The sequence below is a fragment of the Dendropsophus ebraccatus genome, chromosome 3, assembly GCF_027789765.1.
Source record: "Dendropsophus ebraccatus isolate aDenEbr1 chromosome 3, aDenEbr1.pat, whole genome shotgun sequence".
Classification (NCBI taxonomy): Eukaryota; Metazoa; Chordata; class Amphibia; order Anura; family Hylidae; genus Dendropsophus; species Dendropsophus ebraccatus.
In genome coordinates, this window is record NC_091456.1 from 4,464,962 (window position 1) to 4,492,478 (window position 27,517).

Below are 27,517 nucleotides of genomic sequence, written 5' to 3' on the forward strand. Positions count from 1 at the left end.
CACTGCTCTGCCCATGTCCAGCTGTGCGGCCTCCTGCACACTGCTCTGCACATGTCTAGGCTCCTGTACACTGCTCTGCCCATGTCCAGCTGTGCGGCCTCCTGCACACTGCTCTGCACATGTCCAGCTGTGCGGCCTCCTGCACACTGCTCTGCACATGTCCAGCTGTGCGGCCTCCTGCACACTGCTCTGCACATGTCCAGCTGTGCGGCCTCCTGCACACTGCTCTGCACATGTCTAGGCTCCTGTACACTGCTCTGCCCATGTCCAGCTGTGCGGCCTCCTGCACACTGCTCTGCACATGTCTAGGCTCCTGTACACTGCTCTGCCCATGTCCAGCTGTGCGGCCTCCTGTACACTGCTGTGCGGCCTCCTGTACACTGCTGTGCGGCCTCCTGTACACTGCTGTGCGGCCTCCTGTATACTGCTGTGCGGCCTCCTGTACACTGCTCTGCACATGCCCAGCCTCCTGTACACTGCTCTGCACATGGATGTATCTTTATAAGAATAACAAGTGGCCATGTCTCACCCATTTATTCAGTGGGGATTTGGATGAAGTTCCTGGTCCGCTTTCTTCTGGTGTTTCTGCATCAGTCTCTTCAGGTTTTGTATCCTGGAAAATAAGTTTACAATCTGTCAGTATCTTTAGTAGATATTACTGATATTAATGGCCAATAATAACAAAAAGGACAAAAATAAAAGGATACACAACATTAATAATTATAATAATAATAATACATTCAATATGGACAAGTAAAGAACAGGAAAAGGGGATATTTTATTCATAGTTTATTTTCTTATTTGTTTTTTATCAACTAAAATACCTATAAACATCGGCTGCCGATTATTCTGCTGCCAACTGACGGAATACGTTATAAATAAGGAAAAATAAAAAGTCTGTGCAAAGTCCGATGTAAGATTCCCAGAGGCAGTTCAGATGTTATTACAGTAATGACAGGAAACAAATGTTTAGATTTGTTTTATGGGGAAAAAGCTGAAGATCTGACAATGGAGAATTATCACAGTAAGAGCAGTAATGAAGTTCCATCATTCGGCCACTAGGTGGCAGCAGATCTCATGTTTCGGGCGCTCTGCTTATTTTCTGCTGTGTGACCTGGCGTTCTAATTGCGAGCTATGAATGCGTGCGATAAATATGTACACAGTCTGCCGGCCTCTCCCAGCTCCCATTAGCCATATGACTGAGCATGGATGCCAGCAAGAAACGCACCATTAACCCCGTGAAAAATGGCTTTTAATCAAATTAATAGATCTTATCGGCCCCTGAAAGGCTTCGCCTTATTTGTAAGCGCTCCTGGATTATTGGCGGAGGTTTCACTCCAATATTCTGTATATGCCGAGAACATCATCACCGTTTTGTAGGGAAAATATAATTTCATCCTAACGGTTCAGACAGATTATTTGTAACGTATTGAACTCTCCTTGGAATATCTGCACAGAGAGATAAGAAGTAGCCAGCGTCTGTTTCATCCCCATTCACAAGAGCAGGTCAGCTGAGTCACCAGTAAAGGGGGTGAGCACTAAAAAAGAAAAAATTCTTTCAAATCAACTGGTTTCAGAAAGATATATAGATTTGTAATTTACTTCTATTTAAAATCTCCTGTCTTCCAGTACTTATCAGCTGCTGTATGTGCTGCAGGAAGTGGTGTATACTCTGCAGTCTGACACAGTGCTCTCTGCTGCCACCTCTGTCCATGTCAGGAACTGTCCAGAGCAGCAGCAAATCCCCATAGAAAACCTCTCCTTCTCTGGACTATGGACTATTGCACACTGAGGCAGGCGGGATTCATATTTACTCAGTGTGAACATACCCTTAGAGTGTTTATACTAATCAATGCTATGCCACTATGCCACACTGATCAGTTAGATCGGTGCCTGAGGCAGACTGAATCATGGCTGCCACAGAAGGTAAGTATAGCCCTCCAGCAGCCATAACAACTGACGCCTGTCAGGTCACATTGAACTAACGGGTCTTTCTGCCTGTCAATCATCCCACTGCGCGCTGACAGGCAGAGAGCTGTGACTAGTCACAGGAGGCTCCCCGCCCAGATGACTAGTTGTCGCTCCTCTCCTGTGCAGGGAGATAAGATTACTTTTCCCGGCTGTAAAGCTAATGCTGTTCAGGGAAGAAACAGAGTGCTGCACCTCACACCTATGGTTGATACTAGTGCCGCTAGGCTAAATAAAAAACACATCAGAATCTTGTGTATGAATTGATCAAGCCATACTGCCCCATGTACCATCGTGCAGGTATCTGATACACATGGAACCCTACACTAAGTCCACACCGTGCCAGTAGGGACCCATGTGTATCAGATACCTGCACGATGGTACATGGGGCAGTATGGCTTGATCAATTCATACACAAAATTCTGATGTGTTTTTTATTTAGCCTAGCGGCACTAGTATCAGCCATAGGTGTGAGGTGCATCGCTTTTTCTTCCCTGAACCGCGTAAAGCTAATGCTGTAGGGGTGGCGGGTGTATGCTCCGGAGCTGCACTGTACATCTATACTGTGCAGGTGGGAACCATAGCAGTACAAGGATTAGTCCTGATTGGTTCCCTTTGAATATTAAGATATCCCATCCCATAATAACAGTTTAAGTTATTAACCTATTTTTAAATAGAAAACAAATAAATAAATGAAATAAATATATTTGGTATCGCTACATGTGGAATCCCTCAAACTATTAAAATATCACATTCCTGATCCTGCATGGTTAACCCCTTCCCGTCAGTAATATGTATATATACGTTCCCTGTACTGACGGGGTTACTGATGTGAGCGGGAGCGCTGCTGTGAGAGTGATCCCACTCACATCAGTCTCCGGGGCCGCAGGTAATGAGAGGCAGCTGTGATTCTGCAGCCGACTCTCATTCATTCCTTAAAAGCCATGATCTACAGCGATCGCGGCGTTTGAGGTGCTCAGTGACAGATCAAGCATCTGTCACTGAGTGATCGGGACCTGATCACATGTGCCGACAGGCAGGGGTGGGTAAGCTCCTTACCTCCGTCCTGTCGGATCGCCGTTCCATGTATAGAGACTGCTCTTAGGCAGGCTCTATACATAAATCGCCGGTAACACTGATCTATGCTATGCTATGGCATAGCATAGATCAGTATATGCAATCTGATGAATGCATATTTTACAGTGAATAAAAGTGTTAAAAAAAAAAAGTAATAAAAAAGTTTTTAAAAAAACCTCTCTATACCCCCCTCCCAAAAAAAGTTTCAAAGAACCCTTACCCATTATAAAAATAAAAATATAAACATATTACATATGGTAGCGTGCGGAATTGTCCGATCTATTAAAATATAACGTTATTGTTCCCGCACGGTGAACTGCGTAAACGGAAACAAAAAAAAAACGCACCAGGATTGCAGATTTTATTAAATTATATATCACAAAAAAAATAAAATAAAGAGCAATCAAAACCTTTCTGTTACACCAATATGATACTAATAAAAACTAGAGAACATGGCGCAAAAAACGACCCCAACCCGCCCTGTAGGTGGAAAAATAAAAGCGCTATGGCCCTTAGAAGACGGGGAGGAACATTGCACTAATCTGACCAGGACTTTTGTGCATCAAAGGGCTCTGTCTTGAAGGGGTTAAAGGTGTAAGCACAAAATCAAAAAATTTAAGTGATAAAAAGTCAATTTCACGTCCCAAATATTTTATATTTAAGTTTCTCATATGTTTTATGGAAAAATTAAGCGTCATTATAAAGTAGATTGGGTGTGGGAGAAGCAGAGGAGCGTGGCCTTATGTCTCCCGTCACTGCCCTGTGACCCCCAGAGCCCCGTCCATCCGCCATCTCTGCAGGTCTCTTTTCCTCTGTATATCAGTAGCAGGCTATTATACATTATACGTCTCACCTGCATGTGTATATACAGCTGTATACACACATATCACACACATACACTGGGTAGCAGTAGAAGTCACACTCTATAGAATGGTTCAAGCAGACCGGAGCACTTCTCTTTTATGTTGGTATAAAGGCCTGTAATAAACAAAGCGCAGTGACGGCGTCTCTTACAGCAAAAGAAAGAAAAGAAAACCCCACGCAGAAAGCAGACTACACCGTAAAGATCATTTAGGCTGAAATCACACATGGAGTTTATCATGCAGTTTCTTTTTATCAAACACTAGAGGGGATTTAAAGGGAAAAGGTTAGACAAATCCAGTGCTGTTAGTAGTTAGGTCCTCTCTGGGCGGTAACTCTGCCCCAGTGCTCCAAACTGCCCAATTACCCTATGGCCCTAACTACTAACTTTACTGCTGCCCTTTAAGAGCAAGTTTGGTACCGGCCCGTTAACAGCGACAGCCACATTATAATATTAAAGAAAATTGCTTGGTTACCATGGCAATCTTATAGAAATCTGTATTTATGTCAGAAAAGCAAAATGGTGAGGAGCTGCCATCTTGTATTGTCTAATAGGGGACATGTGACTGCGTGGATGTTGTCAGCCATTGATTGAAGGATCTGGGAGTCTCTATTGGCTGCTACATTTCAGCTATTTGCATGTGTGCTGTAATTGTCTGGTTTGGGTTGCGCTGTGTGATATCTGATTTTTTGAACATTCTGCCATTCTTTTCTATGGGAAGCAACAAAAATACATAGCACACCTGTCATCGCCGAATAACAAAAATACATAGCACACCTATCATCGCCGAACAGCAAAAATAGTATACATAGCACACCTGTCACCGTGAGCAACAAAAATACATAGCACACCTGTCACCTTCGAGGGCTTCGAATCGCAGTTTAAATGGAGTCCGTACACAAAGTGGTTAAAAAAGAAGGAGAAAGAAGAAAAGAAGAAATTACAATATAGTGCTTTTTCAATCACTATAAAAAGAAGCCAGACTTACATGCAGATCCCTACAACTAAGGAAGGGAAGGGGGGGGGATATGCCGTGCCACCAATCAATGATTGATGGCCTATATATACTGTTATATAAGAACCATGGGGCTGACATCTCTATGTGGGCACAATTACCTGCCCTTTTATGCGGGCATCGGACCGGCTGCATTATGAAGTGTAGTTTTAGGCCACAGAGTTTTGGGTATTCTGGGGTCTTTGTGGATAATTTGGCACTGGTTGTGACAAGGACTCCAGGGCATAGAACGGTTCATCTCAGCTCCTTGTGAGAAGACTCTTTTCTGGATCCTGGGTCACTGATGCACACAGCGGAGCGTCCCCGGGGTGAGTGCTACTGAGTAACTTCTGGTTATTTCTTTGCTGCCTGATTTGTTTTGCTTGTTGATTGTACATTTGCTGCTTGATTTATGTTGCTTGCTTGTTATACACTTGGTTATTGTGGCTGACATCTTTAGCCATACAAGTCTACAAAGCACTGTATTACATGAATTCAATGTAATAGACTGTGTTACAGAGATGCTGGTGGGGGGTATCACAGCATTGCTGCTGGGTCTGTGATGGTGGAGCTGTGATTGTGTTCTGGGGTCACCGTCACTGGCTGTTATGGGGTCACTGTGGCTGACTATATTATAGAGGCATTGTGAGGCACTGTGGATTGTTACGTTCTAGCGGCACTGCGTATTGTTGTGGTATAACAGCACTGCGGATTATGTTATAGCAGCACTGCAGATTGTTATGTTATGGCAGCACTGCGGTTTGTTGTGGTATATCGGTACTTCGGTTGTTATGTTATGGCAGCACTGCGGATTGTTGTGGTATAGCGGTAGTGCGGATTGTTGTGGTATAGGAGCACTGCGGATTGTTATGTTATAGCGGCACTGCAGATTGTTATGTTATGGCAGCACTGCGGATTGTTGTGGTATAGCGGCACTGCAGATTGTTATGTTATGGCAGCACTGCGGATTGTTGTGGTATAGCGGCACTGCAGATTGTTATGTTATGGCAGCACTGCGGATTGTTGTGGTATAGCGGCACTGCAGATTGTTATGTTATGGCAGCACTGCGGATTGTTGTGGTATAGCGGTACTGTGGTTGTTATGTTATGGCAGCACTGCGGATTGTTGTGGTATAGGAGCACTGCGGATTGTTATGTTATAGCGGCACTGCGGATTGTTATGTTATAGCGGCACTGCAGATTGTTGTGTTATAGTGGCACTGCGGATTATGTTATAGCGGCACTGCAGATTGTTGTGGTATAGCGGCACTGCGGATTGTTGTGGTATAGCAGCACTGCAGATTGTTGTGTTATAGCGGCACTGCAGATTGTTGTGGTATAGCGGCACTGCAGATTGTTGTGTTATAGCAGCACTGCAGATTGTTGTGGTATAGCAGCACTGCGGGTTGTTGTATTATAGCGGCACTGTGGATTGTTGTGTTATAGCAGCACTGCAGGTTGTTGTGTTATAGCAGCACTGCGGATTGTTGTGTTATTGCAGCACTGCAGGTTGTTGTATTATAGCAGCACTGCGGGTTGTTGTATTATAGCGGCACTGTGGATTGTTGTGGTATAGCGACACTGCAGATTGTTGTGGTATAGCGACACTGCAGATTGTTGTATTATAGCAGCACTGCAGATTGTTGTGGTATAGCGGCACTGCAGGTTGTTGTATTATAGCAGCACTGCAGATTGTTGTATTATAGTGGCACTGCAGATTGTTGTATTATAGTGGCACTGCAGATTGTTGTATTATAGTGGCACTGCGGATTGTTGTGTTATTGCAGCACTGCGGGTTGTTGTATTATAGCGGCACTGCGGATTGTTGTGTTATAGCAGCACTGCGGATTGTTGTGTTATAGCAGCACTGCAGATTGTTGTATTATAGCAGCACTGCAGATTGTTGTATTATAGCGGCACTGCGGATTGTTGTATTATAGCGGCACTGCAGATTGTGGTGTTATTGCAGCACTGTGACTTATCCTGTTATGTCCTTGGTTTGCACCGCAAGTCTCTTTGCTGAAGGTGGGAGCATTGCAGATTTTCATCCCTGTAAATTAGGGCAGTTTTTCTTGTAGTGAGAATCAAAAACTTTCCTAAATATATAAATAAAAGCCAGTGAAATGAGCGCGAGGCAGACGAGGCCGGATCAGAAAACTTCCTCTGCTCTCCGAAAACTTCCCCTATATTTCACTCTGTAGCGTCTCCCATAGCTGTGAATGCCAAGCGTGAAAAGCGAGAAGAGTTAAGATGCTGCTTTCATCTCCTGGCGGTGGGAGACAGCTTGTGAGGTGGAGGTATAAGGAGGGAGCCTGCCAGCTGCTCGGCTCTGAACTACAAATTACTGTGTCAGCCACCAGGCTATTTACAAGCACAAATGCTGAACGACTTTCATGTAGCACATCAGCGCGGCGGCTGAGGCCAGACGACTAAACCTTCTAGTCGCATCTGTACAGAGATGAGGACCCGTCACGGAGAAGACCTAAAACCTTTGCGTTTTGTTACGCCGCACTCCGCATTATTGGGGAACTTTTCTTTCCATTTCGCTCCTGATTTATTATAACTAAATGAGATGATAAAACCCTGAATTAGAAGATATTAAGAATGGCTTCTAGATATGAGATGTGCGAGGCCTCGGGGCATGGCGATCTATGCTGCCTCCTCATCCTCACAGCTGGAGGTTCTATGGACGCGGTGTCCCCATTTATCATCTGCTACTTATACAGATGAGACACATAATGCACATGACCATGCGGATTAGCTGTCAGGAGTCTCCACTGTTTTGTAGATTAACCTCTAAGCAATTGGTGCTTCTGATTTAGTATTACAAGAATTAAGTTTGTGCCTCCATGTCAGGCCCCCGTTCACACTACAATCAGCGTCTAATCCTGACTTCTATTAGTTACAATGGGAGGACGCAGAGATCCTCCGTTTGGACTTGGCACCAACTCCATAGTGTGAATGGAAAGCGATTGGACTGGTCCAATTATATCTATGACAACCAGAGGCCTATCTGAGGCCTTCAGTATCATAGCTACGGTAGCTGATCAGGCTCAGCCATAAGCCCTTAAGTACAGACAAAAAAACACAACAGAAAGTGCAACAGCAACCTTTTTTGTCTATACTTCAGTGACATACAGTGTGCAACCGACAGTGTGAACAGAGGTATAGTAGTGCTGCCATACTCCTGTAGTATGTGGGGTGTGTGGCTTCCCCCTGTAATATGTGAGGGGTGTGGCTTCCTCCTGTAGTACGTGAGGGGTGTGGCTTCCTCCTGTAGTATGTGAGGGGTGTGGCTTCCTCCTGTAGTATGTGGGGTGTGTGGCTTCCTCCTGTAGTATGTGGGAGGTGTGGCTTCCTCCTGTAGTATGTGAGGGGTGTGGCTTCCTCCTGTAGTATGTGAGGGGTGTGGCTTCCTCCTGTAGGATGTGAGGGGTGTGGCTTCCTCCTGTAGTATGTGGGAGGTGTGGCTTCCTCCTGTAGTATGTGAGGGGTGTGGCTACCTCCTGTATGTGAGGGGTGTGGCTACCTCCTGTAGTATGTGAGGGGTGTGGCTTCCTCCTGTAGTATGTGAGGGGTGTGGCTTCCTCCTGTAGGATGTGAGGGGTGTGGCTTCCTCCTGTAGTATGTGGGAGGTGTGGCTTCCTCCTGTAGTATGTGAGGGGTGTGGCTACCTCCTGTATGTGAGGGGTGTGGCTACCTCCTGTATGTGAGGGGTGTGGCTTCCTCCTGTAGTATGTGGGAGGTGTGGCTTCCTCCTGTAGTATGTGAGTGGTGTGGCTTCCTCCTGTAGTATGTGAGGGGTGTGGCTTCCTCCTGTAGTATGTGAGGGGTGTGGCTTCCTCCTGTAGTATGTGGGAGGTGTGGCTTCCTCCTGTAGAATGTGGGAGGTGTGGCTTCCTCCTGTAGTATGTGAGGGGTGTGGCTTCCTCCTGTAGTATGTGGGAGGTGTGGCTTCCTCCTGTAGTATGTGAGGGGTGTGGCTTTCTCCTGTAGTATGTGAGGGGTGTGGTTTCCTCCTGTAGTATGTGGGAGGTGTGGCTTCCTCCTGTAGTATGTGAGGGGTGTGGCTACCTCCTGTATGTGAGGGGTGTGGCTTCCTCCTGTAGTATGTGGGAGGTGTGGCTTCCTCCTGTAGTATGTGGGGGTGTGTGGCTTCCTCCTGTTATACAGAGATTTGGCTCCTATCTGCCCATTGTAGGCTTATTGTTTGCCCAGGAGAGGCAATTGCTAGTGTGAGAATGCTAGAGTAGGACCATGTCTCTGAGGACACCTTAATGTGACATGGGACACTCTGTAACTCGGTGACACGGGGGGGGGACACTCTGTAACCTGGTAACATGGGACACTCTGTAACCTGGTAACATGGGACACTCTGTAACCCGGTGACACGGGGGGACACTCTGTAACCTGGTGACATGGGACACTCTGTAACCTGGTGACATGGGACACTCTGTAACCTGGTAACATGGGGGGACACTCTGTAACCCGGTGACATGGTACACTCTGTAACCCGGTGACACTGGACACTCTGTAACCTGGTGACATGGGGGGGGGGGACACTCTGTAACCTGGTGACACGGGTAATTGTGTGTACACGGATGGGAGTATATACAGTAGACAGTTGCACCTGTGGGTTGCTGTTGCACTTTGTTTTGGGGTTTTTTGTCTTTACTTAAGCCACATGTAGCGTGCAACCTACAGTGTGAACAGAGGCATAGAAGTGCGGCCAATCGTTGCTTTTTTTTCCATGTCTCTGTGACATATCAAAAGTTTTTTGTAATCACAGGGACACTAAGCCCATAATAAGCCGGTCCTGAAAGGGTTAATCAAGGAAAGATGGGATGAATTAGTGGAGAGTTGTTTGAAAAGAGTGCTGAGAAACCTTCCTCTTCCAGATTACAACGTTGTGATACTGGGACTATTGATCAAAGATGCTGTAAATGGTCTTTAACGGCTACGATAACATCAATTATTTTATTACAATCAGCAAAGATCTATAGTTTCTATTCTATTTCTATGCTGTAAGATTCCAGGATGAAATGACTCTGCACTAAACAACAATATACAGGAGTGGTCTGTATGTGGCGGACAGGGCCGCTGCATATCCGGGAGCTTTGCAGAGCTGCCCTCGCTCCACATGAAATGACAGCCATCCGTTCGGCGCCCCATGATGGTAATGATAGTCCTACAGATAATAGCTAAACCATTGGAAAGCTTAAGTGTCTGGAATCCTTGTTCTGACTTTTCTCCCTGCATCTTGTTTCTGCAGCCTTCACACTTGAGAAATCTGTGTTATTAAGCTGTCGGATCTGCTGGGAACATCCTCGGAGATATTGGCACCTGAAATCATCACAGACATGCTAAGAGCGGACTAAGTGCCGTCCCGGGAAGGACCTGCACTCTGAGGGCCACTTACACGGACATTTGTAAACCAGAGATGTCAGCAGACACTTTCCGTCTCCTTTAAAGCGCTGAAAAACAATGTTTACTCTGACGGATCCATCATTATTCCTGCGAGACAAATAGACTGCGGCTATTAATGTGGAAACCTTGGGAAGCATCATGTTTGTCCAATGTGATTTGCTAATTCTTATGACTGATGAGAAGTAATTGAGTGACATCCACTATACATCGCCTGTGGAATCAGAAGACGCTGGGGTTTTATTACCCAGACTGAAAATAATCCACTTCTCCATACAAAGCTACACTGTGCAATATTACACATTGGACGGGTATCCGGGCGCGAGGAGGATACACGGCGCTGTCAGCCCGCGACCGATCCTGGAGGGAAAGATGGAGGTCAGTGCCAACAGCACCCAGCGCTCACTGGACCAACATGGTGGCCAAAAACATTTAAGGGGAAAACGGTCTTATTTAAAAAGTCCAAAACTGGTCTAATACTCTGCTCATAGAAGTCCAATGGGTGGTCTTACTGAGTGATTGACAGCCTTCGTCTTCTCAGTATGAATATAGAGAGAACAGTAAATGACAGATTAAAGGGGGTTGGGGTTACCTTGGGTTTGCTGCCTTGGCAAAGAACAGGAAAGACCAGCAAAGCAACTTATTAAAAGTTTAAAATGAGCAAAATATCCCAGAATTCAGTTCAAACTCCTCACCATCACCCATAAATCTCTCCACACATCTCCTCCCTTACCTCTACCTACCATCCTATCCATGTTCTATGTTCTGCTAATGATCATACACCAACATCTTCCATAACCAGAACCTCTCACTCCGGCCTCCAGGACTTCTCTTGTGCTGCATCAGTTCTGTGGATGCTTTACCCAAAGAGGTAGACTCATTCCCAACACTGACAGCTTCAAGTGCCCTAAAGACTCATCTCTTTAGGCTTATAACATTCCCTAAACTTGTCTCCCCCTCACCTTCTACTCTATATCTCCAATGGTTCCTGCACTACTCACCCAACACTTAAAGTGTCACTGTCGTGAATTTATTTTTTGCAGAAATCAATAGTCCAGGCGATTTTAAGAAACTTTGTAATTGGGTTTATTATCCGAAAAATGCATTTTTATCATGAAAAAGCAGTTTGAAGCTCTCCCCCTGTCTTCATTGTTCTCCTATGGAGAGAGCTAAAGAAAAGACCAAAACAGGACAACAAAGAGTTAATCTACAAATCCCTCACCCGTTATCTCTTCTGACCATCACCAGTGACCTGTCTGAGCTCAGATTACAGCTGTCACCCAGCTCCGTGCCTGTAATCCTCTGTTATCTGCTTTTTGCTGCCGGCTAACTCCCTCCTTCCCTCTCCCTAGAGCAGACAGGGGACGACTCCTGCAACAAGTCACAATTTTCAGATTTTTCGGAGTGGATGAAAAAGAGGAAGGAGGGGGGGGACCTGGGAAAAGGCTTTTTACATGCAGATAATGGCAGATTTGGCTAATAAACCCAATTACAAAGTTTCTTAAAATCGCCTGGACTATTGATTTCTGCAAAAAAAAAAAAAATACGACAGTGACTCTTTAACCCTTTAAGGACATGGCCCATTTTCGTTTTTACGTTTTCGGTTTTTCCTCCTTGTGTTTAAAAGGTCATAGCACTTGCATTTTTCCACCTAGAAACCCACATGACCCCTTATTTTTTGCGTCACTAATTGTACTTTGCAATTACAGGCTGAATTTTTGCATAAAGTATACTGCGAAACCAGAAAAAAATTCGAAGTGTGGTGAAATTGAAAAAAAAAAACGCATTTCTTTTATTTGGGGGAAATGTGTTTTTACGCCATTCACCCTGGGGTAAAACTGACTTGTTATGCATGTTCCTCAAGTCGTTACGATTAAAACGATATATAACATGTATAACTTATATTGTATCTGATGGCCTGTAAAAAATTCAAACCGTTGTTAACCAATATACGTTCCTTAAAATCGCTCCATTCCCAGGCTTATAGCGCTTTTATCCTTTGGTCTATGGGACTGTGCGAGGTGTCATTTTTTGCGCCATGATTTGATCTTTCTATCGGTACCTTGATTGCCCATATACGTCTTTTTGATCGCTTTTTATTACATTTTTTCTGGATTTGATGCGACCAAAAATGCGCAATTTTGCATTTTGGGATTTTTTTGCGCTGACGCCGTTTACCGTACGAGATCAGGAATTTGATTAATTAATAGTTCGGGCGATTACGCACGCGGCGATAGCAAACATGTTTATTTATTTATTTATTTGTTTACTTTTATTTAAAACCTGGGAAAAGGGGGGTGATTCAGACTTTTATTAGGGGAGGGGGCTTTTTACTATTAACACTTTTTTTTTTTTTTTTTACACATATACTAGAAGCCCCCATGGGGGACTTCTAGTATATACACTTGGATCTCTCATTGAGATCTCTGCAGCATAGATATGCTGCAGAGATCCATGAGATCGGCACTCGTTTGCTTTCGGCTGCTGCAGCCGAAAACGAACGAGTGCCGAGCCGAGGACGGCGCCATCTTGGACGCGTCCCCGGCCGGCATCAGTAACGGAGATCGCTCCTCCGGGACAAGGTCCCGGAGGAGCGATCTCCCCCACTAGACACCAGGGAAACGTTGCCTCCGGTAATCGGAGGCAGCTGTCAACTTTGACAGCTGCCTCCGATTAGCTAATTAGCGGGCACGGCGATCAGACCGTGCCCGCTAATAGCGGCGGTCCCGTGCTACACGCGGCACCCGGGATCGCGGCACTTCAAAGCGGGGCCACCGCGCGGCCCCGCTTTGAAGTGCAAGTGAGGACATAGGACGTACCGGTACGTCCTATGTCCTTAAGAGGTTAAAGGCACTTTCCGATTGTATGTACAATGGCTGGACCATCAGCAAATAAAGCTCTTACTGCCTCTTGTGTCCCCCCAGTCCTCCTAGAGCGGTGTGTAAGCGCTTGTATTCCCCCCCCCCCCCAGTCCTCCTAGTGTGTAAGCTCTTGTGTGTCCCCCCCCCAGTCCTCCTAGTCTGTAAGGTCTTGTGTCCCCCCCAGTCCTCCTAGTGTGTAAGCTCTTGTGTCCCCAGTCATCCTAGTGTGTGAGCACTTGTGTCTCCCCCAGTCCTCCTAGTGTGTAAGCTCTTGTGTCACCCCCCAAGTCCTCCTAGTGTGTAAGCTCTTGTGTCACCCCCCAGTCCTCCTAGTGTGTAAGCTCTTGTGTCACCCCCCCAGTCCTCCTAGTGTGTAAGCTCGTGTCCCCCCAGTCCTCCTAGTGTGTAAGCTCTTGTGTCCCCCCCAGTCCTCTTAGTGTGTAAGCTCTTGTGTCACCCCCCAAGTCCTCCTAGTGTGTAAGCTCTTGTGTCCCCCCCAGTCCTCCTAGTGTGTAAGCTCTTGTCCCCCCCAGTCCTCCTAGTGTGTAAGCTCTTGTGTCCCCCCCAGTCCTCCTAGTGTGTAAGCTCTTGTGTCACCCCCCCAGTCCTCCTAGTGTGTAAGCTCTTGTGTCACCCCCAGTCCTCCTAGCTGATCAGTTGTGGTCTTGGTTGGGGGTGGGGTCCCTGGTTGTTGTACCCCCACTAATCAGATATTAATGGCCTATCCTGATGACCCCTATTCACATGCACTATACTTCCACAATCTACAATCCACGTGTGAACCGAGTAGAGAATGTTTTATCCAGACTTTGTGTGGAGCCAGTAAGTATTGTTGCAGTAATTACTCAATCCATATGTGACTCTATAGAGAAGAATGGGAGATATAAAGAGCGGGTTACAAAGCCTCCTTAATACAAATCCTCTGCCGACACTTCCCAGGAATCTTTGCAATTAACATATTATGAATTCCTATCATGACAGCGTGAATAAGATTTATAAAGCAACATTACTATTTCAATTATGGAGCGGCTACCTCGTATACCCTCCCAACACAAATATGGTTAGTGGTCGTGCAACATTAACTCGGGAAATGGAAATACCTGTAATATTTTCTGAATTTGAACAATCTTCTCTAAGTCATATATCATTGCGGTTTATATTAATGAGATGGGCACAGTGGAAACTTGCTGCAACAATTATAGCGAGATGGAAGCGAAAACATAAGGTAATGTCTGAAGAAGGCAAACACAGCCGTGATTTACACCGCCGCTCCTCACCCTCCTACCACAAGGTTTCCTTTTCAGATTTTTTTCACTGGTGGCATAGACCAAGATGTTTCTGCAGAGGTGTGCCCGCAAATTTGGTTTAGTTAGGGTATGTTCACAGAAATCTCACCTGTTTCCTACCAGGGTAGTTCCGAAATAACCAGGGCCCCCGCTAGTTCCGGTTATCTCCTGGAACGCTGCCACGAATAGCTGCTCCAAAACCTTCTAACACCATAATCCTTGCTGGCCCGAACTGGCAACACCACAAGCATCAGCCCACCGATAGGGACACCGCTGCATCGTTCTAGCCCACGGGTCTCTGCTTTATCTTTACACCATCAGGGATCTGTGGACCTCACACAGTATCATTGGCCACCTGTATATCTATATCTACCTCCTTCTGGGGTAATCTACATCCTATAACACCTGGGACAGGACTGAAGAGATTATACTACATGAGGGCAATCTAACACAAGGAACGGCTGACATCTTTAGCATTCCTGCATGTTTAGCTATTTGGACACCGCTTCATGGAACACTACACATCCTTCTGCTAAGTCTCTCTACCTATCATCTCAACCAGAGGTCATTGACAAAAATATCAGCGACCAAATGACTAGCTGCATATCAAATACAGTTGACCCATCCAATCCCTGAGGAACCCAGCGCCACAGACTGGGAGAAACATGTCGGATGACGGCACAGGGTCAATCGGCAGTCTGCACATCATTCTGGATGATCACTAACAGCAGTTCAAGCATATAGTCCTGTGACCTGCACCTCTGTCCCAATACATACTTTATGGTCCTCTGCTGACTGTCTCATACTAGCCTAGCCCCCTACACTGACACTAGATGCTCTTATCGTAACTTATACCCCACAGATGTAGGGCCTCGCTATAGGCAGGGACTCAATAGGGCTGTACCCTGACTATTCACACTGCCCTATAGTCAGGGCTAATTTCGTTTTGAATATTTTTCTACTTACCTATTGCACAATTTTTATATTATACTTAATAAAAGTTATGTTTTTTCTTTTTAACAGTCAACCACGGTCGTCATTCTAGTTGTTTGTAGTCTGAAGAAGACGCTGTGGTGACATTTTATTATATATACACTGTTACCCTAATCCTGACTATCCGCACCCCCGTACTGAGCGAAAGTAACACAGAAAATCCGGCATCATGAGTCACAAAAGAGCAGAAATAACGCTCCTGGCTGCAGAAGGAGGGGCCGGCCTGGTAAATGGGTGAGGGCGACCTCTGCTATCCCTTTCCTAAGTAAATTGGTAGATTCACAAAAAAAAATGCTAATCGGCTAAAAACGACAGCTCAGCTAAAGTAAGTAACGGCGATATATCATTCACGGATAGCCGAAACACCTAAAACATTGATACATTATACAAACCCCACAAAGCAAAGGAACGTTGAGCTGTGCAATGCTCACAAGGCTTCTCTCCTTATTACAGTCAGGTGTCTCAGCTATGCAGGTCATCCTGGTTTATATCCATCTATATACGGGTCACCACAGCTTCTACATCTCCCCTGCTGCACCACTCCTTCCCTGCTCCTTGGCTACTAGTGCTGCACTTACAAACTATAAAACATCAATAGTTGGTGCCTGCCCCATAAGCGTCTGGTCCTGTATCCATAGACAGAACCTCATTCACCTGTCATAGAGGGGTTTTCCTGGGTGGCACTTGGAGTTGTTGTGTTGAATAAAGAACATACTCACCTGTAGCGGCTGTTCTGACAGAGCCGATCCCCGCTGCTCCCCACTAACACTAACCTGTGACTGCCTGCTCACCCAGTCACTGGTAAACACGAGGTCACCACTGTGGCCAGTGACTGGCTGAGCAGGTATATATCAGAATTAAGGGGGAGGAGCAGATGCCAGGGATCAGGGCAGGTGAGTATGTTCTGCTTTTTATTTTTAAAGTGCCCTGACTTTTTTTTATTCTAAATTCAGAGCTGGAATATCCTTTTCAAGCAAACAATACATTAAAGCTAATAAGTCTCAGAGCTGACTTGTATTTACCAAAAATGCCAATTCCCCACTAGACGTCTACTGCCGAACTCCACCACTTATACAACCATATTTATTGAAGCCACTATTCTTACGTTGTCCTTTTATCTTTCTATATTGATTAGTGAGTGTAGCGGAGACCACTTAGGCAGCTGACACTTCATCACCTCGAACGCCCTCGTCTTTTACCTTATGTGACGTTTATAAAAGAACCAACAAAGCTTGAAAGCAAATGCCGACCTCTCTGGTCAGATAGCGGAGCCCATTACTCTGATCCAGGAATCCCATCTGGAGATAGCCGGAATCTTCTGGACCAAAAACAGGGAACATTTCCACAGCTTCACAAGAGGACATTGAAAACTATTAACAATCCTTCCCAAACCAGCAGCAAAGAGTCCCAGTTGTTAATTATTTACGGCCATTGTCCATAGACGTCATTGTAATTTTCATTTAAAGTGTCACTGCCGTATTTTCTTTTTTGCAGAAATCAATAGTCCAGGCGATTTAAGAAACTTTGTAATTGGGTTTATTAGGCAAATATGCCATTATCTGCATTCAAAAAGACTTTCCCCAGTCCCCCCCCCCCTCCTTCCTCTTTTCCATTCACTGCAAAATATCAGGAAATTGTGACTTGTTGCATCAGACACAACCCTGTCTGTTCTATGGAGAGGGGAGGGGGGGAGGAGGAAGATGAGTCAGCAGCAGAGAGCAGAGAACAAAGGATTACACAGCCGGGAGCTCCATTAAAGCTGTATTCAGAGGTCAGAGCTGACTGTCAGAGGAGATAGCCGGTGATGTAGCTGTAAATTAACTCTTTGTTGTCCTGTTTTGGTGCCTCATCTCGTTCCACCCCTCCCCTCTCCATAGAGAACAATGATGAAGACAGGGAGGAGAGCTTCAAACTGCTTTTTCATGATAAAAAAGAATTTTTTTGGCTAATAAACCCAATTACAAAGTTTTTTAAAATCACCTGTACTGTTGATTTCTACAAAAAAAATTTAAACGACAGTGACACTTTAAAACAACGGCTGTTGTTTATACGTTGTGTGAACATAGCCTTACTCGGGTTTTGTGTCCTTTAGCCCTGTTTTGGCTTCACAAATCCCACACAAACAAGACTGCAGTGTGCAAGAGTTTCTTTTTTCCCAAACTGCAACAAAATTGCTTTCACGTTGCAGTAAATCATGTGACTTAGTGTCGTAGTCAGACAAACGAAAGGTCAGGGCAGGTGGCTTCAGGAGCAGGTCAGGCAATCCAAGTCAGCAATAGGAAAATAAGATAAAACAGATGAGAATCAGGCAGAACAGGCACAGGTCAGGACTAATTGGAATACAGCAGAAAAAAAAGATACCTTTGATTGGAATGCAAGACTCCAACAACACTCAGGAAGGGAGGGGCTGCTGGAGCTAGTTAAAATAGGTGCAGGTGGCCCTGGATTACCTGACAGCAGTAGCAGGTGAAGACAAGCTGCCGCTATAAATCCAGAGCAGTTGACCGCCTGCGCACACTACTGGCTAGAGGTGTCACTGCAGCAGAAGGAGGAAGATGATGGAGTGCAGAAGAGAAGCTGACAAGATGGCTCCACTTCCGGCCAGTTTCGTCCAACAACATTACAGGTGGATTACTATTAATTTACATATAGTAGCTTTAAATTAACATTATAGTAAACTTTTAGAGCAATTTGTTTAGTCAGCTATAATTTTGGCCTGATGCCAATTTCTGTTCTGTGGCGCTGAGTTCCTACTTACCCCCACCACATCTCTATGAAGCTCACGTACACATAGTGCCGATTCATTAGCATGCACTGCTGATAATTTTCATGCAAGCGCCAAACAGATAAATGGGGTCTGCATGCAAATCAGGAAGAGTCCACAGTAACAATGCGGCAGCTTAGAGTCGGTTGCACAAGAGCGACCAAGAGAATTCTAAACTCCAGGAAAGGTCTGATATATGTTTCTAGACGGAAGCGATCAGCATCTAAATGCAGTGCGGCACTATGATGCTTCACGGACGGACAGATCATTTGTTGGAAAGAATTGAGTGCACAAAGCAGCTGTCTCTATCCAGCTAAGAAACTGCAGAGAAACTTTCCTCATCTTTGTATATCAGCCAGCTCATCATTCAGTCGGGGAGTCATAGATGTGCATGGATGAGAACTCTGATACTACAGGTGCCCATCCCCAACAACCAACCTCCTGCTCCTGAACTGATCTCATATGACACATCAGCTGTGATCCCACAATGTAAAAATAAGGGGAAAAACACCATGGCCATTATTAAAGAGTAGGTTTATGGCGTCCTATCTCAGGGTGGTATAAACCAGTGACAGAGAAGCTGAACAGAATGATGGATCACTTATATTGTTCTGTGCAGCTGATCCAGAGATCTCCACCTGACTAACATGGACAATAAGTAGTCCTCTCTATTATGTGCATGAGCTCGGTAGTCCTGGATATTCATGAGAAGCAGGAAACTCCGCCTACCAGCTGCTGATTGGCAGTTATCTATCCATGCTGTGTATAGGCAGTCAGCTGTCAATCAGCAGCTGGAGGGCGGGGGGAGGGGTGCGGCAAGAATCCTATTCTGCATATTATTAGAACGTCTGAGCAGAATGATGTCAGTAATACACCGATCTGTTCAGTATTTCTGTCACTAGTTTATACTGCCCTCATTTATGGCGGAATAAACCGAGTGACAGATTCCTTTTAACGATCATGATCCCTAATATACTTTGAAGATGATATTAGACCATATAATGACAACTACTGCCACTTATTTGGAAGGAAAGTGAAAACTGCTGCTGGAGAGAATGATGGCAGAGGGACACTGAGGGACACAGGGCACTGGAGGGACACTGAGCATCCCGCTGCCATCATCCTCTCCAGCAGCCACAGCCCGCACAGCTCTAGGAGTCAGGTCATGACGTCACTATGTTATCCAGGAAGTGACATCACCATGTTTAGCCAGGAAGTGACATCACCATGTTTATCCAGGAAGTGACATCACCATGTTTATCCAGGAAGTGACATCACCATGTTATCCATGAAGTGACACCACCATGTTATCCAGGAAGTGACATCACCATGTTATCCAGAAAGTGACATCACCAAGTTATCCAGGAAGTGACATCACCATGTTATCCAGGAAGTGACATCACCATGTTATCCAGGAAGTGACATCATCATGTTATCCAGGAAGTGACATCACCATGTTATCCAGGAAGTGACATCATAATGTTATCCAGAAAGTGACATCATCAGGTTATCCAGGAAGTGACATCACCATGTTATCCAGGAAGTGACATCACCATGTTATCCAGGAAGTGACATCATCATGTTATCCAGGAAGTGAAGCCTTGATGCAGTAGTAAGTGCAGGAAAAAAACATTTCCTGTAATAAGTCTATATTGGTGATCTGTATAACTTTTGGGGGACAATACAATATATGACCTTTAACCCAACCCAACCCTTTTTAAAGGGGTTTCTGGGCTATTATGACAATTGCCTATGTTGGCATCTGGCACTTCCACTGATCAGCTGTTCCGGCTAATACTATACAATGAGCAAAGAGATTGCTTCCAGCCCCATTCACTATGTAATGCAGCCCTAAACAGCTGATCAGTACCTCATTGATCAGCACCTGATGGCCTGGAAAACCTCTTAGAAATAATGATACTATGGACTGGCCCTTTACGTTATACGCCCAGTTGTGCTATCTCTTCCTTTGTGACCATTTGGTGGTGAATGTAGAAAGATCAGGATTACCCCCAGTTTATATACATGGTATCATTGAAAATATTTAAAGGGGTAGTGCGGCGCTCAGAAATTATTCACAGAATAACACACATTACAAAGTTATACAACTTTGTAATGTATGTTATGTCTGTGAATCGCCCCGTTCCCCGTGTCCCACCACCCCCGCCCGTGTACCCGGAAGTGTGGTGCATTATACATTACCTGATCCGTGTGGAGGGCCGTTCGCCATCTTGTGCCAAACGTCATCTTCGGACGGCCGTCCGAGTCGCTGCCGCCTGTCCCCCCTCCGCCGTGTCACAACTGTGCTCAGCCGCGATTGGGCTGAGCATCGGATGACGCTGCAGAGGGCGGCCGGCATTCGGGACAGTCGGAGCTGTTCGCCGCCCGCCCGAAGAAGACGTCACTCGCTGAAGATCGGAGACGGGTGTCGGCACGTGACAGGTGAGTATAGCACACCCAGGGGCGGTCTTGGCATTTCTGGGGCCCCAAGGAAAGTCATGTCTGGGGCCCCCCCATGCCCCCCCTCCTTGACATGCGCTGCCCCCCCCCCCAGTAGTCCTCTTATAACCCTCCTACCACCATACAGAGATTACATATCACCTCAAAACTGCTCTGAACAAAACAGGAAGATATTACCAATGATGCCATAACATAATACTGCCACACCATGACCCCTATCACTACAGACCCTATAACAGAGTGCAGTTACATCCAGTGACTTACAGGAGGCGTCTTCTCTGATCAGCGTCTTTTACTTTTTTTTCTTTCTCTCTCCATCCAGCCTGGGCCACCTTGAAGTCTTCTCCCGGCTGGTAACCTTCCCTCCAGAATCTGTCAGAGAAATATTTTAGGCTCCAACACATACAGTAGTTAGGTCCCCTCTACGTCTATATAGTAGTTACGCCCCTCTGTGCCCCCACAGATTAAAGGTGTCCCTGTGCCCCCACTTAATAATTAGGTATGTTCTGTGCCCCAGTATAGTAGTGAGGCATATAGGCACTTCTGTGCAGTCCCAATGTAATTAAGACCGCTGTGTGCTGCCCCCAGTTATATAGACCCCTTGTGCGCTGCCGACAGTAGTAAATACCACTTGTGTGCTGCCCCCAGTAGTATATACCTCTTGTGTGCTGTCCCCAGTGGTATATAGACCCCCCTGTGTGCTCCCGCAGTTATATATAGACCTGTGTGATCACCCAGTTATACATAGCCCCCCTGTGTGCTCCCCCAGTATACTATATAGCCCCCCTGTGTGCTCCCCCAGTATACTATATAGACCCCCTGTGTGCTCCCCCAGTATACTATATAGACCCCCTGTGTGCTGCTCCCAGTCGTATATACCCTGTGTGCTGCCCTTAGTTGTATATACCCCGTGTGCTGCCCCCAGTTTTATATACCCCCTGTGTGCTCCCCCACTTGTATATAGCCTCCCTGTGAGCTCCCCCACTTGTATATAGCCCCCTGTGTGCTCCCCCCTATATAGCCCCCCTGTGAGCTCCCCCACTTGTATATAGCCTCCCTGTGTGCTCCCCCCTTATATAGCCCCCCTGTGAGCTCCCCCACTTGTATATAGCCCCCTGTGTGCTCCCCCCTTATATAGCCCCCCTGTGAGCTCCCCCACTTGTATATAGCCCCCTGTGAGCTCCCCCACTTGTATATAGCCCCCTGTGAGCTCCCCCACTTGTATATAGCCCCCTGTGAGCTCCCCCACTTGTATATAGCCCCCTGTGAGCTCCCCCACTTGTATATAGCCCCCTGTAAGCTCCCCCACTTGTATATAGCCCCCTGTGAGCTCCCCCACTTGTATATAGCCCCCTGTGAGCTCCCCCACTTGTATATAGCCCCCTGTGAGCTCCCCCACTTGTATATAGCCCCCTGTGAGCTCCCCCACTTGTATATAGCCCCCTGTGAGCTCCCCCACTTGTATATAGCCCCCTGTGTGCTCCCGTTTATATAGCCCCCCTGTGCGCTCCCCCCGTTTATATAGCCCCCGTGCACTCCCCCACTTATATAGAGCCCCCCTTTGTGCTCCCCTGTTTATATAGCCCCCCTGTGCGCTTCCCCGTTTATATAGACCCCCACTGTGTGCTCCCCCCGTTTATGAAGCCCCCTGTGCGCTCCCCCGTTTATATAGCCCCCTGTGCGCTCCCCCCGTTTATATAACCCCGTGTGCTCCCCCCCGTTTATATAGCCCCCCTGTGCGCTCCTCCCGTTTATATAGCCCCCCTGTGCGCTCCCCCCCGTTTATATAGCCCCCCTGTGCGCTCCCCCCATTTATATAGCCCCCTGTGCGCTCCCCCCGTTTATATAGCCCCCTGTGCGCTCCCCCCCGTTTATATAGCCCCCCTGTGCGCTCCCCCCTGTTTATATAGCCCCCCTGTGTGCTCCCCCGTTAATATAGCCCCCCTGTGCGCTCCTCCCGTTTTATATAGGCCCCCACTGTGTGCTCTACCTCCTATATAGTATATAACACAAAAAAAAAAACTAAACCATTTTTACTCACCTGCGACCGGCATCTCCGCTTCTCTTCTCGTCTCTTCTCTTCCCTCTTGTGGCCGCGGGAAGTGTTTCCCCTGCGGTCACATAAGGCCGCTCTCCCGTTGTCATGGCACCGGCGCTCCAGTGACGCCTCGAGCGCCGGCACCAGAGACACAGAGCAGCCTCTTGTGACCGCAGGGAAAACACTTCCTGCGGCCACAAGAGTGACTGACAGAGAGGGAGCCAATGGCTCCTGCCCTGTCAGTGCCGCTGCTGCCTGTAACTATGTGCGCTCGTTATGAGCGCACATAGTTAGCCGCAGCGGTCTTGGGCACCAGAGCGGGGCCCCCCTGGATGTCGGGGGCCCCACGCAATTGCGTGGGATGCGTGGTGCCCAAGACCGCTACTGAGCGCACCACACTTCCGGGTACACGGGTGGGGGTGGTGGGACACGGGGAAGGGGGCCATTCACAGACATAACATACATTGCAAAGTTGTATAACTTTGTAATGTGTGTTAGTCTGTGAATAATTTTTTACCGCCGCACTACCCCTTTAACTCTACTATTTAAAGCAGAAGTCCGGGGTTGGACTTTTTTTTCTTTCTCCAAAAGAGTCGGGGAGGAGGTGGCTGAACATAACATGCACCTACCTCCCTGGCTCCAGCACTCGGATCTGCTGTCCTCTGCTCCGGCTCCCAGTCCCCCCGGCCGCTTCCTGGTCTCCTCCTCGGCCGCTGATTGGCTGAGCGTGACTGACACATCAGCACCCAGGTCCCAACCCAGGGAACCGGAGCAGGGGACAGTGGACCTCAGCGCTGGAGCCGGGGAGGTAGGTGCATGGTGTTATGTTCAAAAGCCGACCCCGAACTTCTCCTTCAACAATGGAAGGCCGGTTCCCCTATAGCGGAGATAATGTGATTTGCTTTTTCCGGAAAACATTATTTGTTATTAGTAAGAAGAATATTCCAATAAGAACGGACGGAATCCAAGGGGTGCTCAGTAAAAGATCCAGGAGACAAAATCAGAGCTAATGAAGCAGTTCACACTATCAATAAATAAAACGAGAAGCGTGTGTATTTAATCTCCACGTCAGGCCGTGGCTGAACCCCGAGGGGGACGCCGCGCTGCCAGCCAGTGACGGCTCATTATTTCTGATTTTGACTGTGTGATAACTTGTCAGATATATTTCTCACGGTTGAAGATGTTAACATATTTTTCATTTACATGAAAGCAAAAGTACAAGCGGATGCAAATCTGGGCGAGAAATATAAGACGGAGCCGGAGATATCAGCTTGTTCTGTCAATAATACGCATCGGCTTTCGGCACACGTGTAATCCATCGAGAAGTAACAAAGAGCTGATATATATATATATATATATATATATATATATATATATATATATATATATATATATATATGTTTTCTAGGTGATTCTGGTATTTCAGAACCATTGAGAGTCTCCCTACCTAGATATTAGAGACCCACAGCTGCCATTCCAACCCCTCCGGGTCCCACTCATCACTGCTGGTCTGTGGTTCACACAGAAACTGCCCGATCAGCTGATCAGTTCCTGCTGATACACAGGGCCGTCTTAACAGCATTATGGGCCCCTGGGCAGAGGTGCGAATTGGGCCCCACCCCCCGCGGCCGCCGCCATCAAAACCCCCCATCTTTGCAACCCCGCCCCTAGCCAGTACAATTACGTACAATAAAAAATACAAATTATTGTTAACATAAACTTTAGCAGCGCAAAAACAAAAAATAACCGTGCGTGCCTCACCAAACCAGACCAGGTTGGCTTCAAAGTATCCAAAAAACACAATGGAGACAGCACTTCCAACAGCAATCTGCAGGGTTTATTGTCACACCAGTGCAACATGTCTCATCTATACAGAGGGGAAACAACATGACTATTATATATGAGAACCATGTTGTCTCCCTGTATGTATACTGTATAATACAATATACAGGGAAACAACATGTCTCATATATACAGAGGGGCAGCAACATGACTATTATATATGAGAACCATGTTGTCTCCCTGTATGTATACTGTATAATACAATATACAGGGAAACAACATGGCTTATATATAGAGAAGGGCAAAACAACATGTCTCATATATACAGAGGGGCAACAACATGACTATTATATTATGTATGAACCATGTTGTTTCCCTGTATACAGAATACAGGGAATCAACATGGTTCATATATAATATAATAGTCATGTTGTTGCCCCTCTGTCTATATGAGACATGTTGTTTTGCCCTTCTCTATATATAAGCCAGATAACAAGCAACACATATTACCACCGCATACTGACTAACACCACCACTGCTACTGACTAATCCACTGTACACAGATCACTATCACCTCATCCAGTCATATAGAGGTACCCAGCTCTACACAGGTTCTGTACACCATATACATTACAGTGCAGATACATCAAGTGACTCACAGGGGACGTCTTCTCTGATCGGAGTTCTTCCCTTTTCATCTTCTTTTCCATTTGCCCTGTGCCGTTATGAGAACTTCTCCGAGCCACGAATCCACAGAATCTGCCAGACAGACATATTAGGCTCCTCACTCTGTCACCATCCTCATCTCTCTACACACTGCACATCTGTATCCCCCCTTATAGATGGCTCCCCCTGTATTACCCCCTTATAGATGGCTCCCCCTGTATTACCCCCTTATAGATGGCTTCCCCCTGTATCCCCCCCTTAGATGGCTCCCTCCTGTATCCCCCCCCCTTATAGATGGCTCCCCCTGTATCCCCCCCCCTTATAGATGGCTCCCCCTGTATCCCCCCGTATAGATGGCTCCCCCTGTATCCCCCCCGTATAGATGGCTCCCCCTGTATCCCCCCCTTATAGATGGCTCCCCCTGTATTACCCCCTTATAGATGGCTCCCCCTGTATCCCCCCCTTAGATGGCTCCCCCCTGTATCCCCCCCTATAGATGGCCCCCCCCTGTATAGATGGCTCCCCCTGTATCCCCCCCGTATAGATGGCTCCCCCCTGTATCCCCCCCTTATAGATGGCTCCCCCTGTATTACCCCCTTATAGATGGCTCCCCCTGTATCCCCCCCTTATTGATGGCTCCCCCTGTATCCCCCCTTATTGATGGCTCCCCCTGTATCCCCCCCTTATTGATGGCTCCCCCTGTATCCCCCCGTATAGATGGCTCCCCCTGTATCCCCCCCGTATAGATGGCTCCCCCTGTATCCCCCCCGTATAGATGGCTCCCCCTGTATCCCCCCCTTATAGATGGCTCCCTATGTATCCCCCCCTTATTGATGGCTCCCCCTGTATCCCCCCCCCTTATAGATGGCTCCCCCTGTATTACCCCCTTATAGATGGCTCCCCCTGTATCCCCTCCTTATAGATGGCTCCCCCTGTATCCCCCCCTTATAGATGGCTCCCCCTGTATTACCCCCTTATAGATGGCTCCCCCTGTATTACCCCCTTATAGATGGCTCCCCCCTGTATTACCCCCTTATAGAATGCTCCCCCCTGTATCCCCCCGTATAGATGGCTCCCCCCTGTATCCCCCCCGTATAGATGGCTCCCCCGTATTCCCCCCTTATAGATGGCTCCCCCCTGTATCCCCCCTTATAGATGGCTCCCCCCTGTATCCCCCCCCTCGTATAGATGGCTCCCCCCTGTATCCCCCCCTATAGATGGCTCCCCCCTGTATTCCCCCCCTCGTATAGATGGCTCCCCCCTGTATCCCCCCCTATAGATGGCTCCCCCCTGTATCCCCCCCCCCCCTCATATAGATGGCTCCCACCTGTATCCCCCCTTATAGATGGCTCCCCCCTGTATCCCCCCACCTCGTATAGATGGCTCCCCCCTGTATCCCCCCCTATAGATGGCTCCCCCCTGTATCCCCCCCCTCTCGTAGATGGCTCCCCCCTGTATCCCCCCCTATAGATGGCTCCCCCTGTATCCCCCCCCCTCTCGTAGATGGCTCCCCCGTATTCCCCCCTTATAGATGGCTCCCCCTGTATCCCCCCCTATAGATGGCTCCCCCTGTATCCCCCCTATAGATGGCTCCCCCCTGTATCCCCCCTTATAGATGGCTCCCCCGTATTCCCCCCTTATAGATGGCTCCCCCTGTATCCCCCCTATAGATGGCTCCCCCCTGTATCCCCCCTATAGACGGCTCCCCCCTGTATCCCCCCTATAGACGGCTCCCCCTGTATCCCCCCTTATAGATGGCTCCCCCGTATTCCCCCCTTATAGATGGCTCCCCCCTGTATCCCCCCTATAGATGGCTCCCCCCCGTATTCCCCCCCTATAGATGGCTCCCCCCTGCACAGCAGATAAAAGCAAACACCCAACTCACCTACCAGCGCTCCCCCGTCGCTGCTTCCTCTCCTCTCTGCCCCCGGCTGATGCGTCGCTCCCTGGGGGATTCTCGAGGAGCGCACACATCCGGAAGCTCAGTGTGCGCCCGGGCCGGGACTTCCGGTACAGGAAGCCCCAGCGACGCGCACTGAGGTTCCCGATGCGTGCGCTCCCGGAGAATCCCCCAGGGAGCGACGCATCAGCCGGGGCCGGATTTCCTCTTGCGACCGCAAGCAAGAAAGTGCTTGCGGTCGCACGAGAAGGGGAAGGGGGGGCGCGCAGGGCCGTCTTACCCATTGGGCATGGGAGGCGGCTGCCCGGGGACCTTTGCGTCCTAGGGGGCCCCTGCCCGCTGTCACAGCGGGAAGGGGCCCCCTAGGACACAAGGGCCCCCGGGCAGCCGCCTACCATGCCCAATGGGTAAGACGGCCCTGCTGATACAACAGATACCGCA

At 47.5% G+C, this 27,517-nt stretch overlaps 1 protein-coding gene across 1 annotated transcript in view; it reads right to left on the reverse strand.

The window, feature by feature from the left end:
- Nucleotides 1-27,517, reverse strand: part of CCDC60 (coiled-coil domain containing 60) — a 131,573-nt gene that overhangs the window by 72,005 nt on the left and 32,051 nt on the right. Inside the window, exon 3 of the mRNA XM_069960692.1 lies at nt 530-613. Coding sequence (XP_069816793.1) covers nt 530-613 — 84 coding nt within the window. The remainder of the gene's footprint in view (nt 1-529; nt 614-27,517) is intronic.